Source organism: Eublepharis macularius, chromosome 1 (assembly GCF_028583425.1).
Source record: "Eublepharis macularius isolate TG4126 chromosome 1, MPM_Emac_v1.0, whole genome shotgun sequence".
Taxonomy (NCBI): Eukaryota; Metazoa; Chordata; class Lepidosauria; order Squamata; family Eublepharidae; genus Eublepharis; species Eublepharis macularius.
The window spans coordinates 146,068,065-146,089,325 of record NC_072790.1 but is presented as its reverse complement, the minus strand read 5'-3'; the positions used below and the strand labels follow the sequence as shown (position 1 = coordinate 146,089,325).

The 21,261-nt window shown below is 41.4% G+C and overlaps 1 protein-coding gene across 1 annotated transcript in view; it reads left to right on the top strand.

Annotated features, from left to right (window-relative positions):
• The window catches only part of GALNT2 (polypeptide N-acetylgalactosaminyltransferase 2), a 123,302-nt gene that overhangs the window by 55,987 nt on the left and 46,054 nt on the right, over positions 1 to 21,261 (top strand). Inside the window, exons 2-3 of the mRNA XM_054974836.1 lie at positions 5,411 to 5,501; positions 16,963 to 17,116. Coding sequence (XP_054830811.1) covers positions 5,411 to 5,501; positions 16,963 to 17,116 — 245 coding nt within the window. The remainder of the gene's footprint in view (positions 1 to 5,410; positions 5,502 to 16,962; positions 17,117 to 21,261) is intronic.

The window sequence follows — 21,261 nt, the reverse complement described above, 5'->3', positions numbered from 1 at the left end:
TTCTCCGACTCGATACAAGGAAAGCATATCTTGGTGAGGACAGACAACGTTTCTGCCAAATCCTATATAAACAAGCAGGGGGGCACCAAGTCCTCCAGAATGCACAAGGAGGCAATGGAGATCATCTCATGGGCGGAATCACATTTACTCTCCATTCAAGCGGAACACATCAGGGGGACTGCCAACCTCCAAGCAGACTGGCTGAGCCAGCAGTCCATCCTCCCGGGGGAGTGGTCCTTGAACCGGGAGATATTCCACCTAGTCGCAAGCAAATTTGGGACACCCACCATAGACCTGTTTGCGACTCATCTGAATCGTCAGACCCCACGCTTCGTGTCAAGATACTTTCACCCACTGGCGGAAGGAACCGACGCCTTACCGGCTCCTTGGCCGGAGGGCCTCCTATATGCATTCCCTCCTCTTCCGGTTCTTCCGAAACTGTTGCGGCGGATAGCGGACTCAGACAGGGAAGTAATTCTGATCACTCCATGGTGGCCGAGGAGACCTTGGTTTTCGTCCCTCCAGTCCCTAGCGGCACCACCACCATTCCGGCTGCCCACCACTCCAGACTTACTGCATCAGGGGCCGATCCTCCATCCAGACCCGGAATGGATGTGTCTGACCGCCTGGAAATTGAGAGGTTATCACTATCCAAATTAGGATACTCTGCACAGGTGGTCCGTACTATGCTGTCTTCCAGAAGGAAGTCAACCACGAGGATTTACAACACTGCCTGGAAGGCCTTCGTCAGATGGGCAAAAAGAAAAAAGGTGGACTATATGCGCCCCCAACTAAACTCGGTGTTAGCCTTTTTGCAGGAGGGACTGGACTCAGGGCTGAAGCCGGCCACCTTGCGCAGACAGGTGGCAGCGCTGTCGTCAGTACTATCCTCGCAAGATGGACTCAGTCTGTCTAAACATCCACACATTCATCGTTTCCTGAGAGGAGCTGCCCTGCTGAGCCCTCCAATGATCCACCGGTTCCCTACGTGGAGGCTGCACGTAGTTCTGTCCGCGCTGACTAAAACACCGTTTGAACCCTTAAGAGAGGCACCTATGAAATGGCTGAAGCTCAAGGCGATCTTCCTAGTGGCTATTACATCTGCCAGGAGGATCTCCGAACTCGGGGCTCTCTCTATTAAGCCTGGACACTGCGAATTTCATAGGGACAAGGTGGTCCTGCGCACAGACCCCACTTCCCTGCCCAAGAGCATTTCGACTTTCCACAGATCGCAGGAAATCAATCTGCCCTCGTTCTATCCCAATCCTTCTCATCCGAAGGAGAAGGAATGGCACACTTTGGACATGAAACGCACCATCAAAATTTATTTGGCCAGAACTGAACCGATAAGGAAATCGGATTTCCTCTTTGTCAATACATCCCCTCCGAACGTAGGTATGAGGATGTCCAAGTCAACTATCGGCAGGTGCATCCGTTCCTGCATCACTGAGGCCTACAAAGCATGCAAGCGAGACGTTCCGCATGGAATTACAGCACACTCAATCAGGAGCGCAGCAACTAATGCGGCACTACATAACAATGCTTCAGTGGAAAAAATCTGCAAGGCGGCCACGTGGTCTTCCATCTCCACCTTCGTCAGGCATTACGAGCTGAATATCTACGACTCGGCGGATGCCACATTCGGCAGAAGAGTGCTGCGACACGTGATGCAAGACGAGAACCTCGACCCACCCAGTGCAAACTAACTGCTTTGGGAGCACCCAAGATGTCCTCCGCCTCAGAGGGAGAACGGACCTTTGGACACTTACCGTGAAGGATCCTTCTCCTCTGAGGACAGGAGGACATCTTGCCCTCCCAGGGTTCTCATACTCTCTTCCTCTATCTTCTGCCTACATTACCTCGCTCACTATGCCTGACAGCACATTTGTCCTGTATGTCTGAGTTTGTTGGTTTATTAACCACGTTTTTTATTGTTGTTCTAGTTCTTCATGTCCCCGTTTGTTAGGGGTATGTCTTCTCCTCTATTCTGTTACGGGGGCTATATATCTGTGAAGTCCTTACTGCTGTTGGAGTCACCCGAACTGGAGAGAGGGTGTTCCAGACACCAATAGGAAGAGGAAGAAAGTTTTTTCTACTTCCTGCCTCCCTGATTGGGCAAAGGGAAACACCCAAGATGTCCTCCTGTCCTCAGAGGAGAAGGACCCTTCACGGTAAGTGTCCAAAGGTCCGTTTTCCACCTTAGAGATACTCAAGGCACCTTACAATATAAAAAGAAGCACCCATAAAAATAGAGCAAAACACAGTTAAAAACTGAGGATAATCAAAAGCTGGTTTCAAATTTGCTGTAGTCCTACAGCTTTACTGAGAGCTGGTGTAGGACTAACATCACATGAAACCATCCTCCCCAACCCATAGCATGACCTTGTGATGACAGGTGCTCAATTAGAAGGCTGCTTGTTTGGGTGCCAATGTTAGAACATTTTGAACTGACACTGAAGTGCCATTTTCCATTGCACCTTATAACTAGTGAGATCCTTGTGAGATGGCTGCTCAAAGGACTACAGCTATCTTCTTGCTTTAGAGGTCTGCATATTAAACCACAGTGACATAAATCCAAAATCTCACATTCATTAGCCAAAATAAAATACATAAACTCTTTACATGGCAAAACGTTACATCTCCCCTCAAAGTCAACGTGAAGACTCCAGCTGGTGCAGAATGCCCCAGCTAAGTATTATCAGCAGTTTAGGTGGATCATGCATATTATTTCCATCCTTCAGTCACTCCATTGGCTACTCATCAGTAACAGGGTTGAATTGAAGGTTTTGGCATTTGGCTATCACATACAAAGCTCTTCTTGGCCTTGGCCCTTCGTATCTATGGGATGACCTCTCTCCTATGCTCCGCCACAGCAGCCTCACTCATCTGAACAGGCCCTTCTGCAGATACCCCTCTGCCAATGGGAAAATCAACAGCTGCCCATACACATGTATTCTCTATTGTGGTCCTTAGCTTATAAAAATGGCCTTGTCTGAAGAGGTCAGGAAAGCTTCTACTCTCCTTAGTTTATGCAAAGTATGCAAAACTGAATTATTTAAGAAGGCCTTTTTACACAGGTAATAGGACTGTGCTGTAAGGAAGTGGTTCAGAGAGATTTTTCAGTAAAGGGGTAGGGTCTGTAGACTGCGTAATGTCTTGTTGCTGCGAGTATGCTCCTACTGAATAGTCTCCACATTGTTTAATATATCATGTTAAAGTACTTATATTTTGTTTCAGCTTTTTATTGGATTTCTGCTAGTTTTCAAGTTTCTGCAGCCCATACCCTATTGTATTGTTTATAGTATGTCTAAGCTTTTAATTGTATTTACTTACACTGTGTAATCTGCCTTGATTTTCAGTGAGAAATTCAGACTATAAGTAATGCAAATACATAAAATTGTCTTGGGCACATAGTCCAAATATATAGAAACTTGATGTAGAAGGGTATTGCATATCCTATTTCCTTCAGCTTTATGTTTTGCATTAAAAGTAAGAAATGGAATAAAAGCAAGTTGAGGGATGCAAGGAATTTTCTGGAGAATCAGGAAAACTTGAGACCTTACCTCCCAAAGTTCTGTGAGCCTGAGCAGACAACTAGGGGAAGTTCTCCATAGAGTCTTTCTGACTGTACATGTATCAGGTAATTGTGATAGATGGCCAGGTGTGACTTTCATATACTCCTTTCCCCTCACAGTTTGATGTTCTTATGTACTTCCTTCATTTCCCAGTGAAATCCTAAGCAGAGTCACTGTCTGTGTAGTGAAGTTTTGTGATTCAAGTGAAAACTCAAAACCAGGACAGGCTTGTTTCCATCTAAAACTACCACCCTGTAACAAAATAATAAAATAACAAAGTTACTGCTCTTCCTTGGTCTTCGACTGCTTCCGGTTGTGTCCTCATGTAATTTTTATGTTACTCACGGTTGCTTCTCTCCAATATGTTAAATCTAGACAGGTGTAGCACACTGTTGTGACCATAGGCCACAGTGTTTAAGTACAACATGAAGGGAAAGTTCATGGGTAAGATGAAGAAAAACCAAGGATTGCAAATCCAGGGAATAGATGCTTTTACTTACCTTTTTTTTTCTGCCTTAAAATATCATTACAAATACATTGGATAATACTAGTGCTTTACAGTAAAACAGTAGCAACTGCTGGAGGGAGGGTCATGACAAATAGCTTGAAAGGCTTTATTTTTTTGTTAAAAGTGGAATTCCTTCTAAGAAGTTGTACTGGGACAAAGAAGATCCTAGAAGGAGGAATGAGCAGGATGAAGGCCCTATCTTTGTTGTAGTTCTGTTGCTCTACACTGCTCACTTGTATGCTATATAGAGAAAGAATAAAAGTACTTGGGATCTCCTTCCTAGTAGCTAGAATTAGTTTGAGCAACACCTCAGACAAACAGAAATGGATTCAAATGTTTCATGATAAATTAGAAAGCCATGACAAACACAATAATAATTTCATAATATCTCATTTTACAGATTGCACAGATGTCAGTTTTTATTTTATAGAAGGGCAGGGCTAGTCCTTGGGAACTTCTTAGCTTCTGTAACTTGCAGAATAAATAGCAAATAGGAACGCGAACTAGTACTTATAGAACACCGTAATAGAACCTAGTAAAATCTAGAATTGAGCAGATGTGGGGGGAAAATGATTTTCTTCAGTAATCTCTATTTTGTACTATATGTATTTATGGCAGTGTGCTTTATTTTGCATATATCTTAAGATAATACTTGCATATAATGTATTACTTGACACTTCTAATAATTTCAGCTAGCCAATATGAACTAGATATGCAAGATACATAGGCACAACTGAAATCTTTATATAATTTTCTAGTAACTGGTAAGAGAAGTTTTTTGCATTTTTATGGTGATCGTTGGCAATAACTACTGTGCTTGCTTGTATGCTGTATAAATAGAACATACTCCTTTGCTAACTAATTCAGTCTGTCAATATTGTTAATTCTGAATTTGAAATAAAAATCATATTGTATTGTCGAAGGCTTTCACGGCCGGAGAATGATGGTTGTTGGGGGTTTTCCGGGCTGTATTGCCGTGGTCTTGGCATTGTAGTTCCTGACGTTTCGCCAGCAGCTGTGGCTGGCATCTTCAGAGGTGTAGCACCAAAAGACAGAGATCTCTCAGTGTCACTAGTGTCACTCAGTGTCTCTCAGTGACACTGAGAGATCTCTGTCTTTTGGTGCTACACCTCTGAAGATGCCAGCCACAGCTGCTGGCGAAACGTCAGGAACTACAATGCCAAGACCACGGCAATACAGCCCGGAAAACCCCCAACAACCAAAAATCATATTGCTTCCAAGATGTAGAAGTAGCTGTTTATCCTCTTGATTAAAAAAAATTAAAGTGTTTTATTTAATGATACATCTGCTTTTTCTCTCTCTCCAGGAAGACCTAAATAACATTGCATCAAAAAACAAAGATCAGCGCAGTATCAATGGGGATGAAAAATCACAAGGCCTGGAGACTCTTCCACCAGGTATTTAAATAGTTCTCATGGTTTTACCCAGAATGTAAGTACTGGCAACAAAAATAGGTGAAAAGCCAGTGGTATCAAAGAATGAGACTGGGGGCAGAAAATTAGAGATTAATTGATAGGGTCTAGATCCAGAGATCACATGTAGAAGCCTTTAAACTTCACTCGGTGAATGTCCTAGCTGTTGATTATATTGTATTTTCACTTGTACTGTGTAATCTGCCTTGGATCTCAGTGAGAAAGGTGGACATGATGATGATGATGATGATGATATAATGTCTTTACAAGAGTATCTGTAAGCTATATTCAGGATAATCTTATGGTGTTTTAGTCTCTAGTCTTTATAGAGACCTTTTAATTAGCAACAGTGCTTGAGGGTTTAGATACCAGAGATGCTTCGTGCAGACTATAAATTCATTGTTTTCTTATTTCCTGTTTTTAGAAAGCAAACAATGTATAACTAATTAGCAAATAGCAGGTATCTGGATTTCTGGTTAGCTCTGCTAGTGAAGGTGTGCTTACTACACCTCTCATCCTGCCAGGACCCATTTCTGGAAAATACATATGCCAAAGGTCAGTGGTGCATGGTTCCAGGGCTACTCTGGAGGCCTTGTGTCAAACTTGGCTGGTATGTAGCATTTAGGAGCATTCAACAAACAAACAAAAAATGAAAAAAGTGTAGAAAAAAGAAGTAAAAAAGTTGCACTATTGTGTTCCAGATGAGACATTTTATTACAGCTGAGCGTGCCATTTTTTAATACTAGTTTTTTTAAAGAACAGCAACAAACTAATATATGAAATGCCCTAGTCTTCCAGGAATTTGCTGGCCCAGCTGTATTGTTGTTATACTGTTCTAATTTATGCTTATTGTTTAAGTACATTTTAAACCAGCCCTTCTTCCAAGGAGCTCAGAGTAGCATACATAGATCTTTCTTCTTATCAGACTAGGCTCTGGCAGAGGTTCAAATCCCCACTTTGCTGTGGAAACTCAATGGGTGATGGTGGGCCAATCACACTCCCAGCCTAATCTAACCCACAGGGTTGTTGTGGGAAGAAACTGTGGAGAAGGGAGCAGTGTAAACCACTTAGGTCTCCCCTGGGAAGAAAGGTGGGGTATAAATAAAGCAATAAATAAATACTAAGCTGGCGAAAAGATGTCTTTGTTAACTCTTGGAGCATGTTTTCCATTTATATGCTTCTCTACTTCCCCACCCTCAATAGCTGCTTTGAAGTATGCATTCTTTTGGGTATTCAGGTTGAAATTCTTGCAGCTTTGGTTTGATATCTGTGCCATGTTGCATTACCATACTTTTGATGAAATGAGCAAAACAAGGTCTTTGACTTACTTAGAGTTCTGTGTGTTGTAAAGCTGGAAGTCTGGCATGATCTTTTAGATAACAAATACAGTTAAAGGCAAATAGAGGTATCCATTTTGAAACACTTTATTGTCTGCCAGTTTGTTTCTGAGTTCAATTCAAGGTTCTGATTATGCCCTTTAAAGCCCTTTGTGGCCTGGGGTCCACATATCTAACTGGTCCATCTCCTCCCATGTGTTCTCATGCACCAGTTATGGTCTTCAGGCTGTCACCTGCATGCTATTCTCCCACTTGGGATGGCCTGCCTGGCATCAAGCAGAGCCCAGACAGGCCTTTTTCATCCCCCCTCCCATATTTTGGAAAGCATTACCTGAAGAGATGAGAGGAATCCCGTAATTGTGGAGACCTTTAGAAGGTGCTGCAAGGCTTGTTTTTTTTGCCAGAGTTTGAACAACAGGCATCTTTGGGGAGAAGGAAGGTGGTATTTGAGTTTTTTATTTGGTTTTAATCATTCTAATGTTTTTTATAGCTAATTGTGAGCTGCCTTGAGCCAAGAGGAAAGATGGAGTATAAATGTTTTAATAAATAAAGTGATAAAAATAGTATAATGCAAACAATGCAATAAAAACTGGAATAAAAATCAGAATGCAAAAAAGGCACACGTGTGTGTGCGCGAACGCGGGCACTTTGGGCAGCCATCGGCCAAGGGAGGGGGGGTTCACCCATGTAAGTGCCATTTATGCCCGCATAAGCCTTAGTCCTTTCCCTGTGTGCTTCCCCCCCCCCTTAGGACTTTGAATTGGGCTTTTAGGATTGGGCTGCCCATGTACTATGTATATAAGACCCTGGAGCAACATGCATAGGAAAAGATAGTTGTGTCCAGGGCTTTTTTTCTGGGAAAAGAGGTGGTGGAACTCAGTGGGTTGCCCTAGGAGAAAATGTCTGCGTTGAGGACAATGTAAACTCCCCTCTGTCTGGAGATCAGGGGGCAGGGCCGCCAGCCATGTGACCATTTTCAAAATGTTCCGGAACTCCATTCCACCGCGTTCCAGCTGAAAAAAAGCCCTGGTTATGCCTTCTAAATATATACAAAGTAGTGTCTAACATTGAATAATAATAATAACATTCAGTTTATATACCACCCTTCAGGACAACTTAATGCCCACTCAGAATGGTTTACAAAGTATGTTATTATTATCCCCACAACAATCACCCTGTGAGGTGGGTGGGGCTGAGAGAGTTCTGGAAGAGCTGTAACTGACCCAAGATCACCAAGCTGGCTTCAAGCGGAGGAGTGGGGGATCAAACCCAGTTCTCCAGATTAGAGTCCCACCACTCTTAACCACTACATCAAAGTGGCTCTACATGATAAACATCCAATTTTCCATCTGGACTAGGAAATTGAGTAAATGGGTGTTTTAAGGGCTACAGTGACATAGAGTTTAATGGGAGTTCTGGATGGTAACAGTAAATTCAAGGAAATGCTTCACTTAATAGAGGTTCTGCTAAGTAATTGGTCTGACATCGCAAAAACTTAAATACTGTTTAAACCACACTTTACATTGTAATTGCCGTTTCACACTGCAGTTCTGGAAGCAAAGCATATTAGATTATTGAGCAGAGGGTGTTTTTTTGCAATTTGTTAAAGAAATTTCTTTGTTAAGCAGTGAATTGCAAATTATGTAGTGGGCTGTAGAGTATATATGGGCTATAGAATATGTCTGTACTATCTATGCTAGCATTTGTAGAAGTCCTATATATAAATAGGAGGCAAGTCGTCTGTTTATTGTATTTATATCCCAATCATTGTGTAAAGTTAAAGTGCAGCTCCTTCACATTAAATTCTTCAGCTGCCAGCATATATCTTAGCATTCTGTTTTAGCATTGGTCTTCTGCCATGTGTACCACAGTAAATTGATGTATGGACATACCTGAAATACAAAGTTTGTGATCTGCTGGTGATTTTATAAAGAATTGTAATCTGCTGAATGCAAAAAGGATTTCAGTAAGTTCAGTTATCAGGTTCCGCTCGAAGTATACAGGTCACATCTACTGGTAATTTGGATTTCTTTGATTTTTGGGACCCATACAAGATTCTGATGCAGTTATAATACTTGAAGTGGAATGTCTTGGGTCTTGTCAGATATGGTTCTTTTGTGATGTATACTTAATCTGGTTATTAAGCATATTCCAAGTAAGAAAGCAGGTGCTAGGATCTGTTGCATGGTAATTGTTGATAGAAAATTCATCAGGGTAGAACAGCAACTTCTAGTTTGTCCTTTCTGCATCAATAACAGAGATTATGCTGTGTCCTAGAATGGGAAGATTGATCAATCTCTTTAACTCACCGGACTGTATGCAAAGAATCCCAATATTCATTCATTCATTCATTCATTCATTCATTCATTCATTCATTCATTCATTCATTCATTCATTCATTCATTCATTCATTCATTCACTGTTTCACTATCTTCTTTTAAGTTTGTTAAGGGTGTTGTGTTATTGTGCAGGAGTCACCCTTAATCAGTGGAAGAATTTCAGATTATGGTAATCCTGTTACTATTTTTTTTAATTTCCCTGCTGGTCTTACCGCTTCTCTGGGCATTTATTCATTTTCCAGATTCTGCTGCTTTTTATGCAGGTTGCTGCCCTGGAAACTGAAAGCTGCAGGTATAACCTCTGGCAAACCTAATTGAAAGCTGCAGGCATAAGCTCTAAATTTGGCAAACCTAGTGAAATCCTCATGGGAAAAGGGACTGTTTTTCCTCATTGCTAGGGCAAGTATTCTATCATATATACTGGCTACATACCCCAAGAACTGGAACTTCAACATTAGCAGATTTCCATCGGCTTCTTTCAAAGTATTGGTATTGCACAACTGATTTTGCACTGTAACCTGGTATTGCACAACTGATTTTGGTCTGTAAAGATGCCCTTCTAGAAAATAAAAATGCAAAGCACCTTCTTTATATGTGTTAGGAAGTCCTTGGGTATGCAATTAGCATCCTATTGAAGTTTGTGAAAGAGGTCTGTGATGGACTGCACTTTTTAAAAGCCTAGAAGTGCTGTATAAACAGCTGAAGGACTATTAAAGGATAATCCCTCACAGATACAGAAAGCATTAAGTGACAGGCCACTCCAAAGAATCTGATTGGGTAGCATGACCTGAAAAGAGGAGGATCTGTTATCTGCTCTGGCTGAGAGGAATTGAGTATGAAGAGTTGGGGGATGGAGTCCTAACTGAAAGCAGTTTAACACTGACAGAGGAACTGGGGAAAAGTAGGCAAGGAAGTTTGAGAAGTAGGTGCAGACCCCCATTTGGGCCAAAGAAAGGGGATAGATCTTCTAAAGAGAGGGGACTTTCCTTACCCAGTTAAACAGGGAGATAGCTCTGGAGAGTGGAGAGATCCCTGGTTGGGTGTGGTTGGAAACTGCCTTTGCAGACCTTAAGATTCAGTCAAAAACTGAATGAAAGCACTGGTGTTTGAAGAGAAGTGGCTTGGCATACTAGAAAGTGGATACCAGCCTTCTTAAACACAAAAGAGACAGAGAATACTAAAAAAAAGTGTACCAGAGTGTTTGGGGAAAACACAGGAACAAACACCTCTAAACATAAGAATTTAAGTATCTGGATAAGCATTAGGCAGTGCATGTACTGATTTTTACCTCAGAGATTTCTGTGTTGAATGACCTCAGAAGTTTTCAACCCCTGATTACACCTTTCCCCTCTAAAATAGATAAAATAATTAGTTACTTTTGAATTTGAAAAAGACCTCAGGAGCTATTTCTGCTGTTTAAGAACAAAAAAAAAGAGGGAACGAGGAGGAGGGAATGTCAGAAGGTCCTATTAAAAGGCATTCTCCAGTGTATTGGTAAATCAAAAGGTTCTGAAATGAAATGAAGTACAAACAATATAACCTTAACTTGTGCTTTACATATCTATGGATGAAGAGGCCTGAAAAGTAACTTGGGGCTTGGAGTGCATTATCACTCCCCTCCCCAGAGCAAAGCTGTAGGGATAGAGGAAGATACTGGAATTGCTTCCAAAGACAGATAGTGATGTAATAATAGGGGACTTAAAGTACCCTCACATTATTAGGGTAACAGTCTGCTCAAATTTCAGCAAAGATAAGACTTTTCTAGACTGGATAAAGTGACTGTGTCCTTGAAAAGTTAATCACTGAGCCATCTAAAGGGAGAAGTGACCCTGGATTTGATCTGTAGTGGTACTTGGGATCTGGTGTGAGAGATGAGAGATCAAATCACTAGGGACTAGTGACCATGGAGCCATCAAAGTCAAACATATGTGAGCAGTAAGTAGCCTGGAATGTACGACACAGCCACATTTAACTGTAAAAGTGGGAACTCCTCAAAAAGGAGAGATTTAGTGAGAACCTCTTGGTAAAAATAAAATACAATAAAATGAGAGAGAGAAATAATAGTGATATTATAGTGGGTGTCTGCTATAGCAAGCCAGGCAGGGGACTTGGATAATATACTCCTATACCAAATTACAAAATTTTCAAATAAATGGGACATAGTGGTCATGGGAAGTTTTAGTTGCCTTGGTATCTGTTTGAAAGTCAGAAAGTCAGTTTCTTTGCAGAAACTCTGCAAATAAATTTAAGGTCCACTAAATTTTTGACTTGCCTTGCTGACTTCATCTTCCAGAAGGTGGAGAAGAAAACAAAAGGGTCTGTTACCTTGTACCTGACTCACCAACAGTGAAGAACTGATTGATGTGGTGAAAGTAGTAGGCACCCTGGTAGTAGTGACCATGTTATATTGGAATTTAAGATCTTGAGTAAGGAGAAAAGTTGAATGTAATCAGACATGTAGGTTGGATTTTAGAAAAGTGAATTTTAAGAAGCTCAAAGTAATGCTTGGTAGAATCCTATGGTCAGAAATACTCAAGGAGAAAGGAGTTCAAGATGTGTGGAAGATATTGAAGGTACAATCGCATACGATTCTAATGAAAAAGAAAAATGAGAGGAACCTAAAGAAGCCAGGGTGGCTCCATAAACAGCTTCGTAATAAGCTGAGAATTAAAAAAAAAATAAAGAAATGAAAGGAGGGCCATTTAATCAAGGATGAATATAAACAAATTGCCAAGGCATGTAGGGAGAGTATTAGAAAGGCTAAGGCTCAGTATGAGCTTAGGCTCGTTAGAGATGCTAAACACAACAAAAAAGGCTTCTTTGGTTATGTTTGGAGCAAGCAAAAGAACAAGGAAGTGATAGGCTCACTGCAGGTAGAGGAAAGTGGAATTTTAACAGGTGATAGAGGATAGAACTACTCAGTAGGGGTGTGCACCAAGTAAATTTCCAGTTCAGTTTCAGTTCTGAGGTTTCTGGAATAATTCCATTCCATTACTAGTTTGTTCTGGGTGGGCAGGTACAGGCTCAGATCTGAACTATTTGGTTATTTTCATTTTCTTGCATCTCGGCCCATTACGTGGGTGTTGGCTGCACATGCACAAACACAAGCTGTTATTTTCAAGGGGAGGTAAGGAAACAAGGCTCTGGGGCAGCTGTTTTTGTGCTTAAACAGAAACGGTATAAACCATTACTCCCTCTCCTAGTTTAAACCATTGATCCAGTAAGTTTTTTCTCAAGCACAATAGCACACACTCACACAATAATGGACCTGTAGAAGACGAGTGTCAGTGGCCAAGGCAGCAGCATGCTCTCAAGCAGGAGAGTGCTCCAACCAGTGCAGTGCAGCAAAATTAAAAACAATCCTGCTTCATGTTCACTTTTTTTTTCTGTTTTCTGTACTGCCAGTAACTTATTACCTTTGTGTTCTGCTGTTCCCTGCTGCTGCTGTTTCCTTTTGCTTTACAGTTTTGTTCTCACAATGAGGAGTGAATCCAAATCCTTCTTTTTGATACTCACTGTTACACTGCAAAGTGGAGCATTCTCATGGCCAATCTTTTCCATCGTCCAAGTGCAGGCAGGCAGAATGGTTGGCAGAATCCGCCCCCCCTCCTCCGCCTGAATAGACCAGTGTTTTCCCCGTAAATTTTCACTTTGCCATGACGGCAGGCAAGATTGTTTTTGAGAGGATGGAGTAAGTACATGTCTGGCATTTAACTCAGAAAAATAGAGATCCCTGAAAGACTATGGTAGCAATCCTAAACACATCTACTCAGATGTCCCATGTTATTCAGTAGTGCGTACTCCCAGGGAAGTGTCTTTCAAATTGCAGCCTATGATTGAAGTCTCTCTTCCAAATGTTTCCAAAGCTGGTAGGAGGGGAGGAGAGGGCTCTCCTCTTGCAAGGACCCGATTGGCAGAGAGGGGGACAATGCTAGCAGTGGGGTATGATGGGGCACTCACGTATTGGTCTCATTCCCTCTTCCCACCAACAGAGTTAATTAATAACATAAAGTGTCTCCCCTTGGAATCGGATTGGTGAATGCTGTTCAGGAAAACAAGCTGTTGCCCTGCAAGCTGAGTCCATTGCCTGCCTGCTGCTGGAAAGCACGAAACAAAACAAAGAAATGTTTGGTGGGAGGGAGTCGTTACACTTTAATTTCCTGGATTTGGTTCAGTATTCCAGAAGCTGCTTTAACGAGCTAAACCAGCAATTTGTGTGTATTTTTGGCTTGTTTTTTTCATTATGTCCACCCCTACTGCTCAGTTCCTACTTTGCCTTGGCCTTCTCTTACAAGGGAAACTGTGCTCATCCTGGCAAAAAAAGAACACATGATGAAGGAAGGGAGTTGCAGCATAAGAGTGGTATGCAAAAACCTAGTTTCTTTGAATGAAACCAAGACCCCAGAGTCAGATGAATTGCATTCTAGGGTACTAAAGGAACTTGCTGATGTAATTTCAGAGCCTCTGTCTATAATCTTGGAGAATTTTTGGAGAACAGGTGAGGTACCAGAAGACTGGAGGTGGGCAAATGTTATCCCTATCTTCAAGAAGGGGGAAAAGGAGGATGCAGGCATCCGTACTGACATCAGCTTGATGTCCATACCTGGAAAGATTTTAGAACAAATTGTCAAAACAGGTCATGAGCATTTTAAAAAGATGTCTGTGATTACTAAGAGCCAGCATGGGTTCCTCAAGAAGAAGTCGTGTCAAACTAGTCTTATTTCTTTGTTTAAGAGTGTTACTACTTTTTTGGATCAGGAGAATGCCATGGACATATTTTTGTCTTGATTTCATAAGGCTTTTGATAAGGTTCCACATGATATTCTTGTTGAAAGTTGGTAAAATGTTGGTAAAACGTTAGGTGGATTTGTAACTGATTGACAGATCGCACCCAAAGAATGCTTCTAAATGTTTCCTCATCCTTATGGAGAAGAGTGACTAGTGCCTCAGGGATCTGCCCTGGGCCCTGTGTTCAATATTTTTATAAATGACTTGGACAAAGGAATAGAGGGTATTCTCATTAAATTTGCAGATGATATTAAATTGGAAGTGGTAGCAAATACAGTAGAAGACAGAAGCAAGAAGCAAGATGATCTTGACAGGCTGGAAAACTGGGCTAAAACTAACAAAATGAATTTCAACAGAGATAAAAGGAAAGTTCTGTACTTGAGTAGGCAAAATCAAGTGCATAATCATAGGATGGGGGAGGCTTGTCTTGGCAGTAGTACATGTGAAAATGATCTAGGAGTCTTAGTAGATCATACACTGATTGTGAGTTAGCAGTATGATGAGGTAGTTTAAAAGGCAAATGCAATTTTGGGCTGCATCAACAGACGTATAGTGTTCAGATGATGTAAAGTGATGGTATCGCTTTACTTTGCTCTCGTTAGACCTCACTTGGAGTTCTGTGTGCACTTTTGGGTACCACAGTTTAAGAAGGGTGTTGACAATCGGGAAAGGAAAGCAAAAATAGTCCAAAGGAAAGCAACAAAGATAGTGAGGGGTCCAGAGACCAAGTCTTATGATGAAAAGTTGAAAGAGCTGGGTATGTTTAGCCTGGAGAGGAGGCAACTGAGAGGTGCTATGATTGCCATCTTCAAGTATTTGTGATGGTCTGCATGTCTTAAAGAAGCCTGGAAGGGCTGTACACACACATTTGCAGGACTGTTAAGGGTTAATCCTTCTCATAATCAGAGATCAAGGGAGAACCACCTGCCAACTACAAGCCCCACTCTTGGCTAGTTTCTTGGAATGTGGGGCAAATGCCACATTGTGGAACAGTGCTGAGAAGAGCCACAAGTAGCATGTCAAAGAACCACATGTGGCTCTTGAGGCACTATCACTCCATGAGATAACAAAAGAGTGAGTGAAGTACCAAAAGGGGATAGGGAGGCTGTGGGTAATCTGAAAACTGCTTGGTGTTTGTCTCCAGTGTAGGAGGTGTCTGGCTAGGGTTGCCAGGTCCCCTGGAGCCCAAACCGGGGGTTTGCCAGGTCTCTTTACTCACTCGGTGGGAGCCAGGCACTCATCTTGCCACTCAGGGGTTTTTCTTTTTCATGTGCGTGCTCCCGGCTTGCATGATGACATCACTTCCAAAAGTGATGTCATCGTACGGGGGTTAAAGGCCAGCCAGGAGCGCTACCGCATTCAGCAAGGGCTGGATTGGGCCCTGTGGGGCACGATTATCCCCCAAATGGGCCCGCTGTGTGTGCAGGAACACGTGGCTCAGGGAGTGGGGTGAGGCTCGGGGGTGGTGCACTGCCACTCGGGGGGTGCACCCTGGGGGAGTGCGCCCCCTGCCAGCCAAGTAAGTGGGCACAGGGGGTGGAGGGTGGGAGCAGGGGATCCCCCACCCCCAGAAGGGGAATGGTAACCCTATGTCTGGCAGATATATATCCCTGAACAACATTTTTCAAGAGAGGCTGTCAGAAGAATTGAGTGAAATAGAGGGGTCCAGAAAAATAGCCCCAGGTTGATTTTTTTGTCTGGAAGGTATATGGCCAAGGGCTGTTAAGAACTCAAAACTGAAATAACTGATCTTCTAAGCAAACTGCCTGTTTTTCTTGTTCGCATTGTTGTTGGTTGGCTGGCAAAATATGAATTAGAAACTTACAAATGCCTTGAATCTGATTTATTTAGTGCATTTATTTTATATTTAGTAAGCAAAATTTTTAAAGTACACAAGTTAATTCTGTCCCAATAGCAACAAATACTTTAACAAATATTTGATTAAGAAAAAATAATCAAGTGTGATTTAAATCTTCAAACAAATTAAGAACTCTGTGAAGAAATTATTTTTATTGCAAAAAAGTGTAAATTTTAAAGACAACACAACATGCTCTTTCTTTACTTCTTTGAAATTAAGAAAAAACCACATCTGTTACCAGTTTAACAGAGCAATCCTATGGAGAGTTACTGTAGTCTGCCTGTTGGCTTCATGGGATTGGACAGTTATTTTAGCACACCCAGAGAGGTATGCGTGATATGCCGTGGATGCAGTTGTCTACTCATCTGTTTTTCGAGAGAGTTTTGGTTTCCCTTTCCCTCTTCAATGCATTACTTGCATTACTTGTTAATTCCATATCAGATTGGTGATTACAATCTCCCTTTCATCATTTGAGAGGAGAGATATAAATAAGAATATTAGCTTTGGCTTTAGTTTTTCCTGCATGGAGAAATCAGGTGAATGTTTAAATTGATTTTTTAAAATAATTGTATGTATTTGTGGTTTTATTCCCCCCATCCCATCTACAAATCCATAACACATACTCTTTTACATATTTCCTAAGGGTAACCATCTGAAAAAATATTAATTATAGGTTTGAAATTGATAAGCACTCCTAATATTATAATAGCAACAGCAACCATCAGTAATATGAGTTTTCCAGGAAAATTTGAATAAGAAAAATTTCTGATTCAAATTTAAATGTTTAAATGACAGCAAAATGGAAATAATTTTAGCATAAGGCTTCAAATATATTATGTACAAGTTTGGACAATGTACAACCATGTGGAGGTGGGGGTGTGACTGTTTCAGCATGTTGGGCGGCAAACAAGAGTGCCTCAGATCACCATTCTGCAGACCTTATCAGGAGAGAACCCTTGCAGCATTTGAAATCACTTTAACATGGCAGCAGTGCCCCCATGGAGTACACGAGGATGCTGTTACATCTAGTTTGGCCCTTTTGTACTGTTTTATAAAATGCATATTGTTGATCGAAGTAGAGATCTGTTTGAGTTGATTAATGCCAATTTTTCTTTCTCTCATAGGAAAAGTTAGGTGGCAAGACTTCGACCAGGAAACTTATATTGGGGTTACTATGGTCAGAGCTGGACAAGACCCATATGCTCGTAATAAGTTTAATCAAGTGGAGAGTGATAAATTGCAAATGGACAGAAATGTTCCAGATACTAGACATGATCAGTAAGTATCAGTAGTATATAGTCCCTGTATTGTCTGTATGGATAAACTAGGCAAGTAATACAGCTCATTTGTGGCTGTCAGGATTTCAGTCTTTGTTGTCATAGTAAATACTGGAGTTCTTCTAAAACCTTTATTTCCATCCTGCCAATCTCACTTGGGTTGCATTAGTGTATATAGCTGAATGATATCTGTAACTAAATTTCAGATAAGCCAATTGAAATACAAATAAGCCAGCTGACAGTAGAAGAAGGTAAATTGTGCAATATATAGAGGCTCAGTTGACTTGCAGTATACTATGCATGTGTGCATGTTAATCATTTTGTGAAAATGAGAGACAGTGAACCATAGAAAATATAGTTACCACATTCTTTATAAGTTACTTTCGCATTGGTACTATCGTGACAGTCATTTATAACCTCAGAGTTTAACGCATTTAAAACTGAATACCTGTTAGTCCATGTCCTACTAAGTTTTTCTTTTAAAAAGATCTATATTTTGTTTCTTTTTAGAACCTAACTCTTCATGATCTCTGCAGTCATCTAAGTTTGACCTAGTTTGTTTACACTTCATTATGTAGAATTAATACACTGTATTAACATTACTAAATTGACAGATAAAATTAAATTAAAAAATACTAAAACAAGGACATGTCTTCCCAATACAATAATAAGCCTCCTAAAATAGAAGATAGCTAGCTAAAATTTGAAAGTTTGGAGTTTGCTGAACTCTTAAAAATGGAATTGGATGGTCTCATGTCCATTTTTCTTACCCAGAATTAGGGGTGTGCACCGCCAAAAAATTTGGGTAAACGCAAAGGGAAAAAAAATCCGGAATTGCCAGAATCCTGAAGTGGCAAGCTTGCTTCTGTATGCTCCGTAAAGATTCAGAGCATACTGAAGTGAGGGGGAGCAACCTCCCCACCCCCCAGGGCAAACCCCACTCCTCGGGGCAACCCCCCACCTCACTTGCCTGGCAGGCAGGGAGAGGGGAGGCTGATGATCAGCTGGGTGGTGCAGAGGCACAGAGCCGGCTCCTGCGGGGCCCATTCTGCCGCCACAGCAGCCAGTTGGGCAGCGTGGAAGTGCGGAGCCGGCTCCTGTGGGACCTGCGCTGCCTCCTCCGCTGCCACAGCGGCCCCACAGGGCGGTGGGGAAGGCCAGAGCCGGCTCCTGTGGGGTATTTTACATAACTAACCTTTGTCTAAAAAGCATTTACCTCTTTCCAATTTTTAAAAAGTCATAGGATTTTTTTTTTAGTGCTCTTCCAAATTTCCCTGGGAAAGGAAGGCTTATTTTGGGGGGTTTTTTCTTGGATTGTTCCCCCTGGAACTTAACGGCTCTCATAATGGCTGACTGAAACAAACTCATGTGTTCAAATCTGCAAATCTGTGTGATTCCATAATTCACTGCTTTTTGTTGATGCTTTCTGAACCCTGGATGCTTTGAATTTTACTTTCAGATGGCCTGCATCATGGAAATATCATACTCTCTTCTATATGCAATTTTATTAGTCATTCTACATTATGGCAGACAAAGCTGCACAGTGATTGAGATATTTGCATGTACTTGGCAGAGTAATATGAGATGCTTTCTGATTTAAAATATCGTAAGATGATATAACAATAATCAGTGCAAAATCAGTGCAAACTTGCTGGTACAGAGTGGATGTATGGTGGATCTTCATATATCTAGCAAAGTTTGCAGAAGAGTAGGGTTAATTGAATTTTCTAGTTGTGCTGTAGACCCTCTCTCTCTCTGTCCCTCCTCAATAGCCAAGGTTAACTACTGAAAGATGCCAAAAGAAGTTTATGCTGTTGGGATAGAAAGAAGAGTTGACTCTTTTCATCTTGAAATTGCCCTGAGAGGGATAGGTTGTCTGAAAATATTGGAGAAGTGACATGTTTATCTAGTTCTGGTGTAGTGTAAGCTGTGGGTAAGATACCAGTTAAACATAGCTGTCCTATGGAGGATGAGATAGGAATTATTACAGTTCATCAGTGGACGTAAGCCAGAGATGAGGGTTGGAGGTGTCAAGACTCAAGGGGTTCATATGGTCGGGGGGCCTTTGCAAAGGACTATCTATCTCCAGATTCAGTAGCTGCCACCAACAAAGCCTCTGACTTACCGAATTATACCCAGGCACCAGCTGTGCTGAGACCCAGCCAGAAAGTTACCAAAGGTAGCAAAGGGCCTAAAAGGCCTAAGCACCATTTTCAGATTGAAACCACAAACCAATGAAACACCACACAGATGTAAAATATATTTATAAAGGCCAATAAAATAAGAGTGTACAGAACAGAAAGTTCAGTAACAAAGAGCTAAATAAACCTAATACCTAAACATTCTTGACATGTTCTTATGCCTCTCTAACAGAGCTTTCAGCATCAAAGTTTCCAGGCTTGAAGACATAGTTGTAAATCCAGATGGCCAAGGGTAGGAAGTTCAAGGCTGGCCCCCAAACTCAGGACAAAGGCATAACTGAATTGACCATTTTTATCCCATATTCCCCAGCAACATGGGGAGATCTGGTTGAAAAATCAGAGCTTGGCAACAAAGTAAGAGGATGATGCTTTGCAGCTGTACCATGCCCGAAGACCATTGCATCAGCTTCCTCCTGAGAACTGAAACTGAGTTCAGATAAGCTGAAGTGGATGGAATGCTTTGAACTTGGCTCTCCCCATCCTCCCACCATAACAATTCCAGACTGGCACTTGGGACATGTAACAAGCCGGACATAACTCTAGAAATGAGCTCACCTAGAATTAACAAGTATACCTAGGATATGTTTTGACCCATGTCAAACAAGACTTAACTTTGAATGTAACTGTAGGCCAAGGAAGGTCTGTTTCTTCCCAGGAGGGAGTAGATTCACAGTTTGAGAGTCTGTGAGGCTCTAATGTTGTGAGTGCTGCTTTTAACTAATGAAAGTGCAGCCTTTGTTGCTAACAACTTACTGCTTTCCAGGGCAAAAACTCAGGAGTAAAGTCCCTGTTGGCAAAATTATCTTCAGGCTTGGTATGCTCCAAAGTTTGAATTGTAATTTATTATTATCTATGTCTGGATTGCCTCAGTACAGACAGTTTATTTTAAAATATGGACACATGAAGCTGACATATATTGAATTAGACCATCAGTCCCTCAAGGTTAGTATTGCCTACTCAGATTGACAGTGGCTTTCCAGGATTTCCAGTAGAGGTCTTCCAAATTACTTACTGCCTGATCTTTTTAAGTGGAGATGCCAGGGATTGAATTTGGAACCTTTTGCATGCCAAGCAGATGCTCTACCACTCAGCCAGAGCCCCTATCTTAACATCTATCAAACTATATAAAATAGAGGAGAGAGAAAAAAGTTTAAATCCTCTTGCTGTATTTCATATGTTTAAAGGTAGACTAGAAATACGTGAAGCTTTCACCTATGATTAAATCAGGAGGAGAAAAACAAAGGACTAAGAGAGCTTTCCGGTCCTTGTGCCAATGAGACTTTTAAGCAGCTTAATTTATTTATATAGGCACTGCAGGTTTTTAAATATTTGAGGATTTTATTTACTTGAGAAGACCTAGATTCAACTTGTAGTATTAAAGCTGATCAAATTAGTTTCTTTAGTTGGAATGTTCTACAATAATTGGCAGGACTAGATTTTGAATATAACTGAAGAAATGATGTACTACACTGCTGTTAATTAAAAAAAAGTTGATAGGTTTTTGATTAGTCTGAGGCATCCCAGTGCAAGTGACTTTGCAACTTGTTTCTAACCATTGTGGAGAACTCACAACATATGGCTTTTCACCTTCAAATAACTGCAAAACTTTTCTTGCATGAATGTAGGAGAAATGCTAGTCAATACAAGAGCTTCCCCCTCAGAAGCTGTTGCATGGATCTCCAGTGGGCAAAGGCAGGGTAGGATGAGATGCCAGTTGGCCTCTTTTCTCTAGTGCAAGGATTGGAAGCCTGTTTGGACCCTTGCGAGGATATGCTTCAAAAACCAGAGAGCTGCAGATTCTCATACCATTGGCTCATGTACAAAGGTGGTAGTAAAACCCAAAATATCATATAGGCAACATATATCCACACAGAAGTGCCTCAGATCTCTCCTTCAAAGAGAGCCCCTGACATAGTCATCCCCACCTTTGGTCTTTCAAAATTAA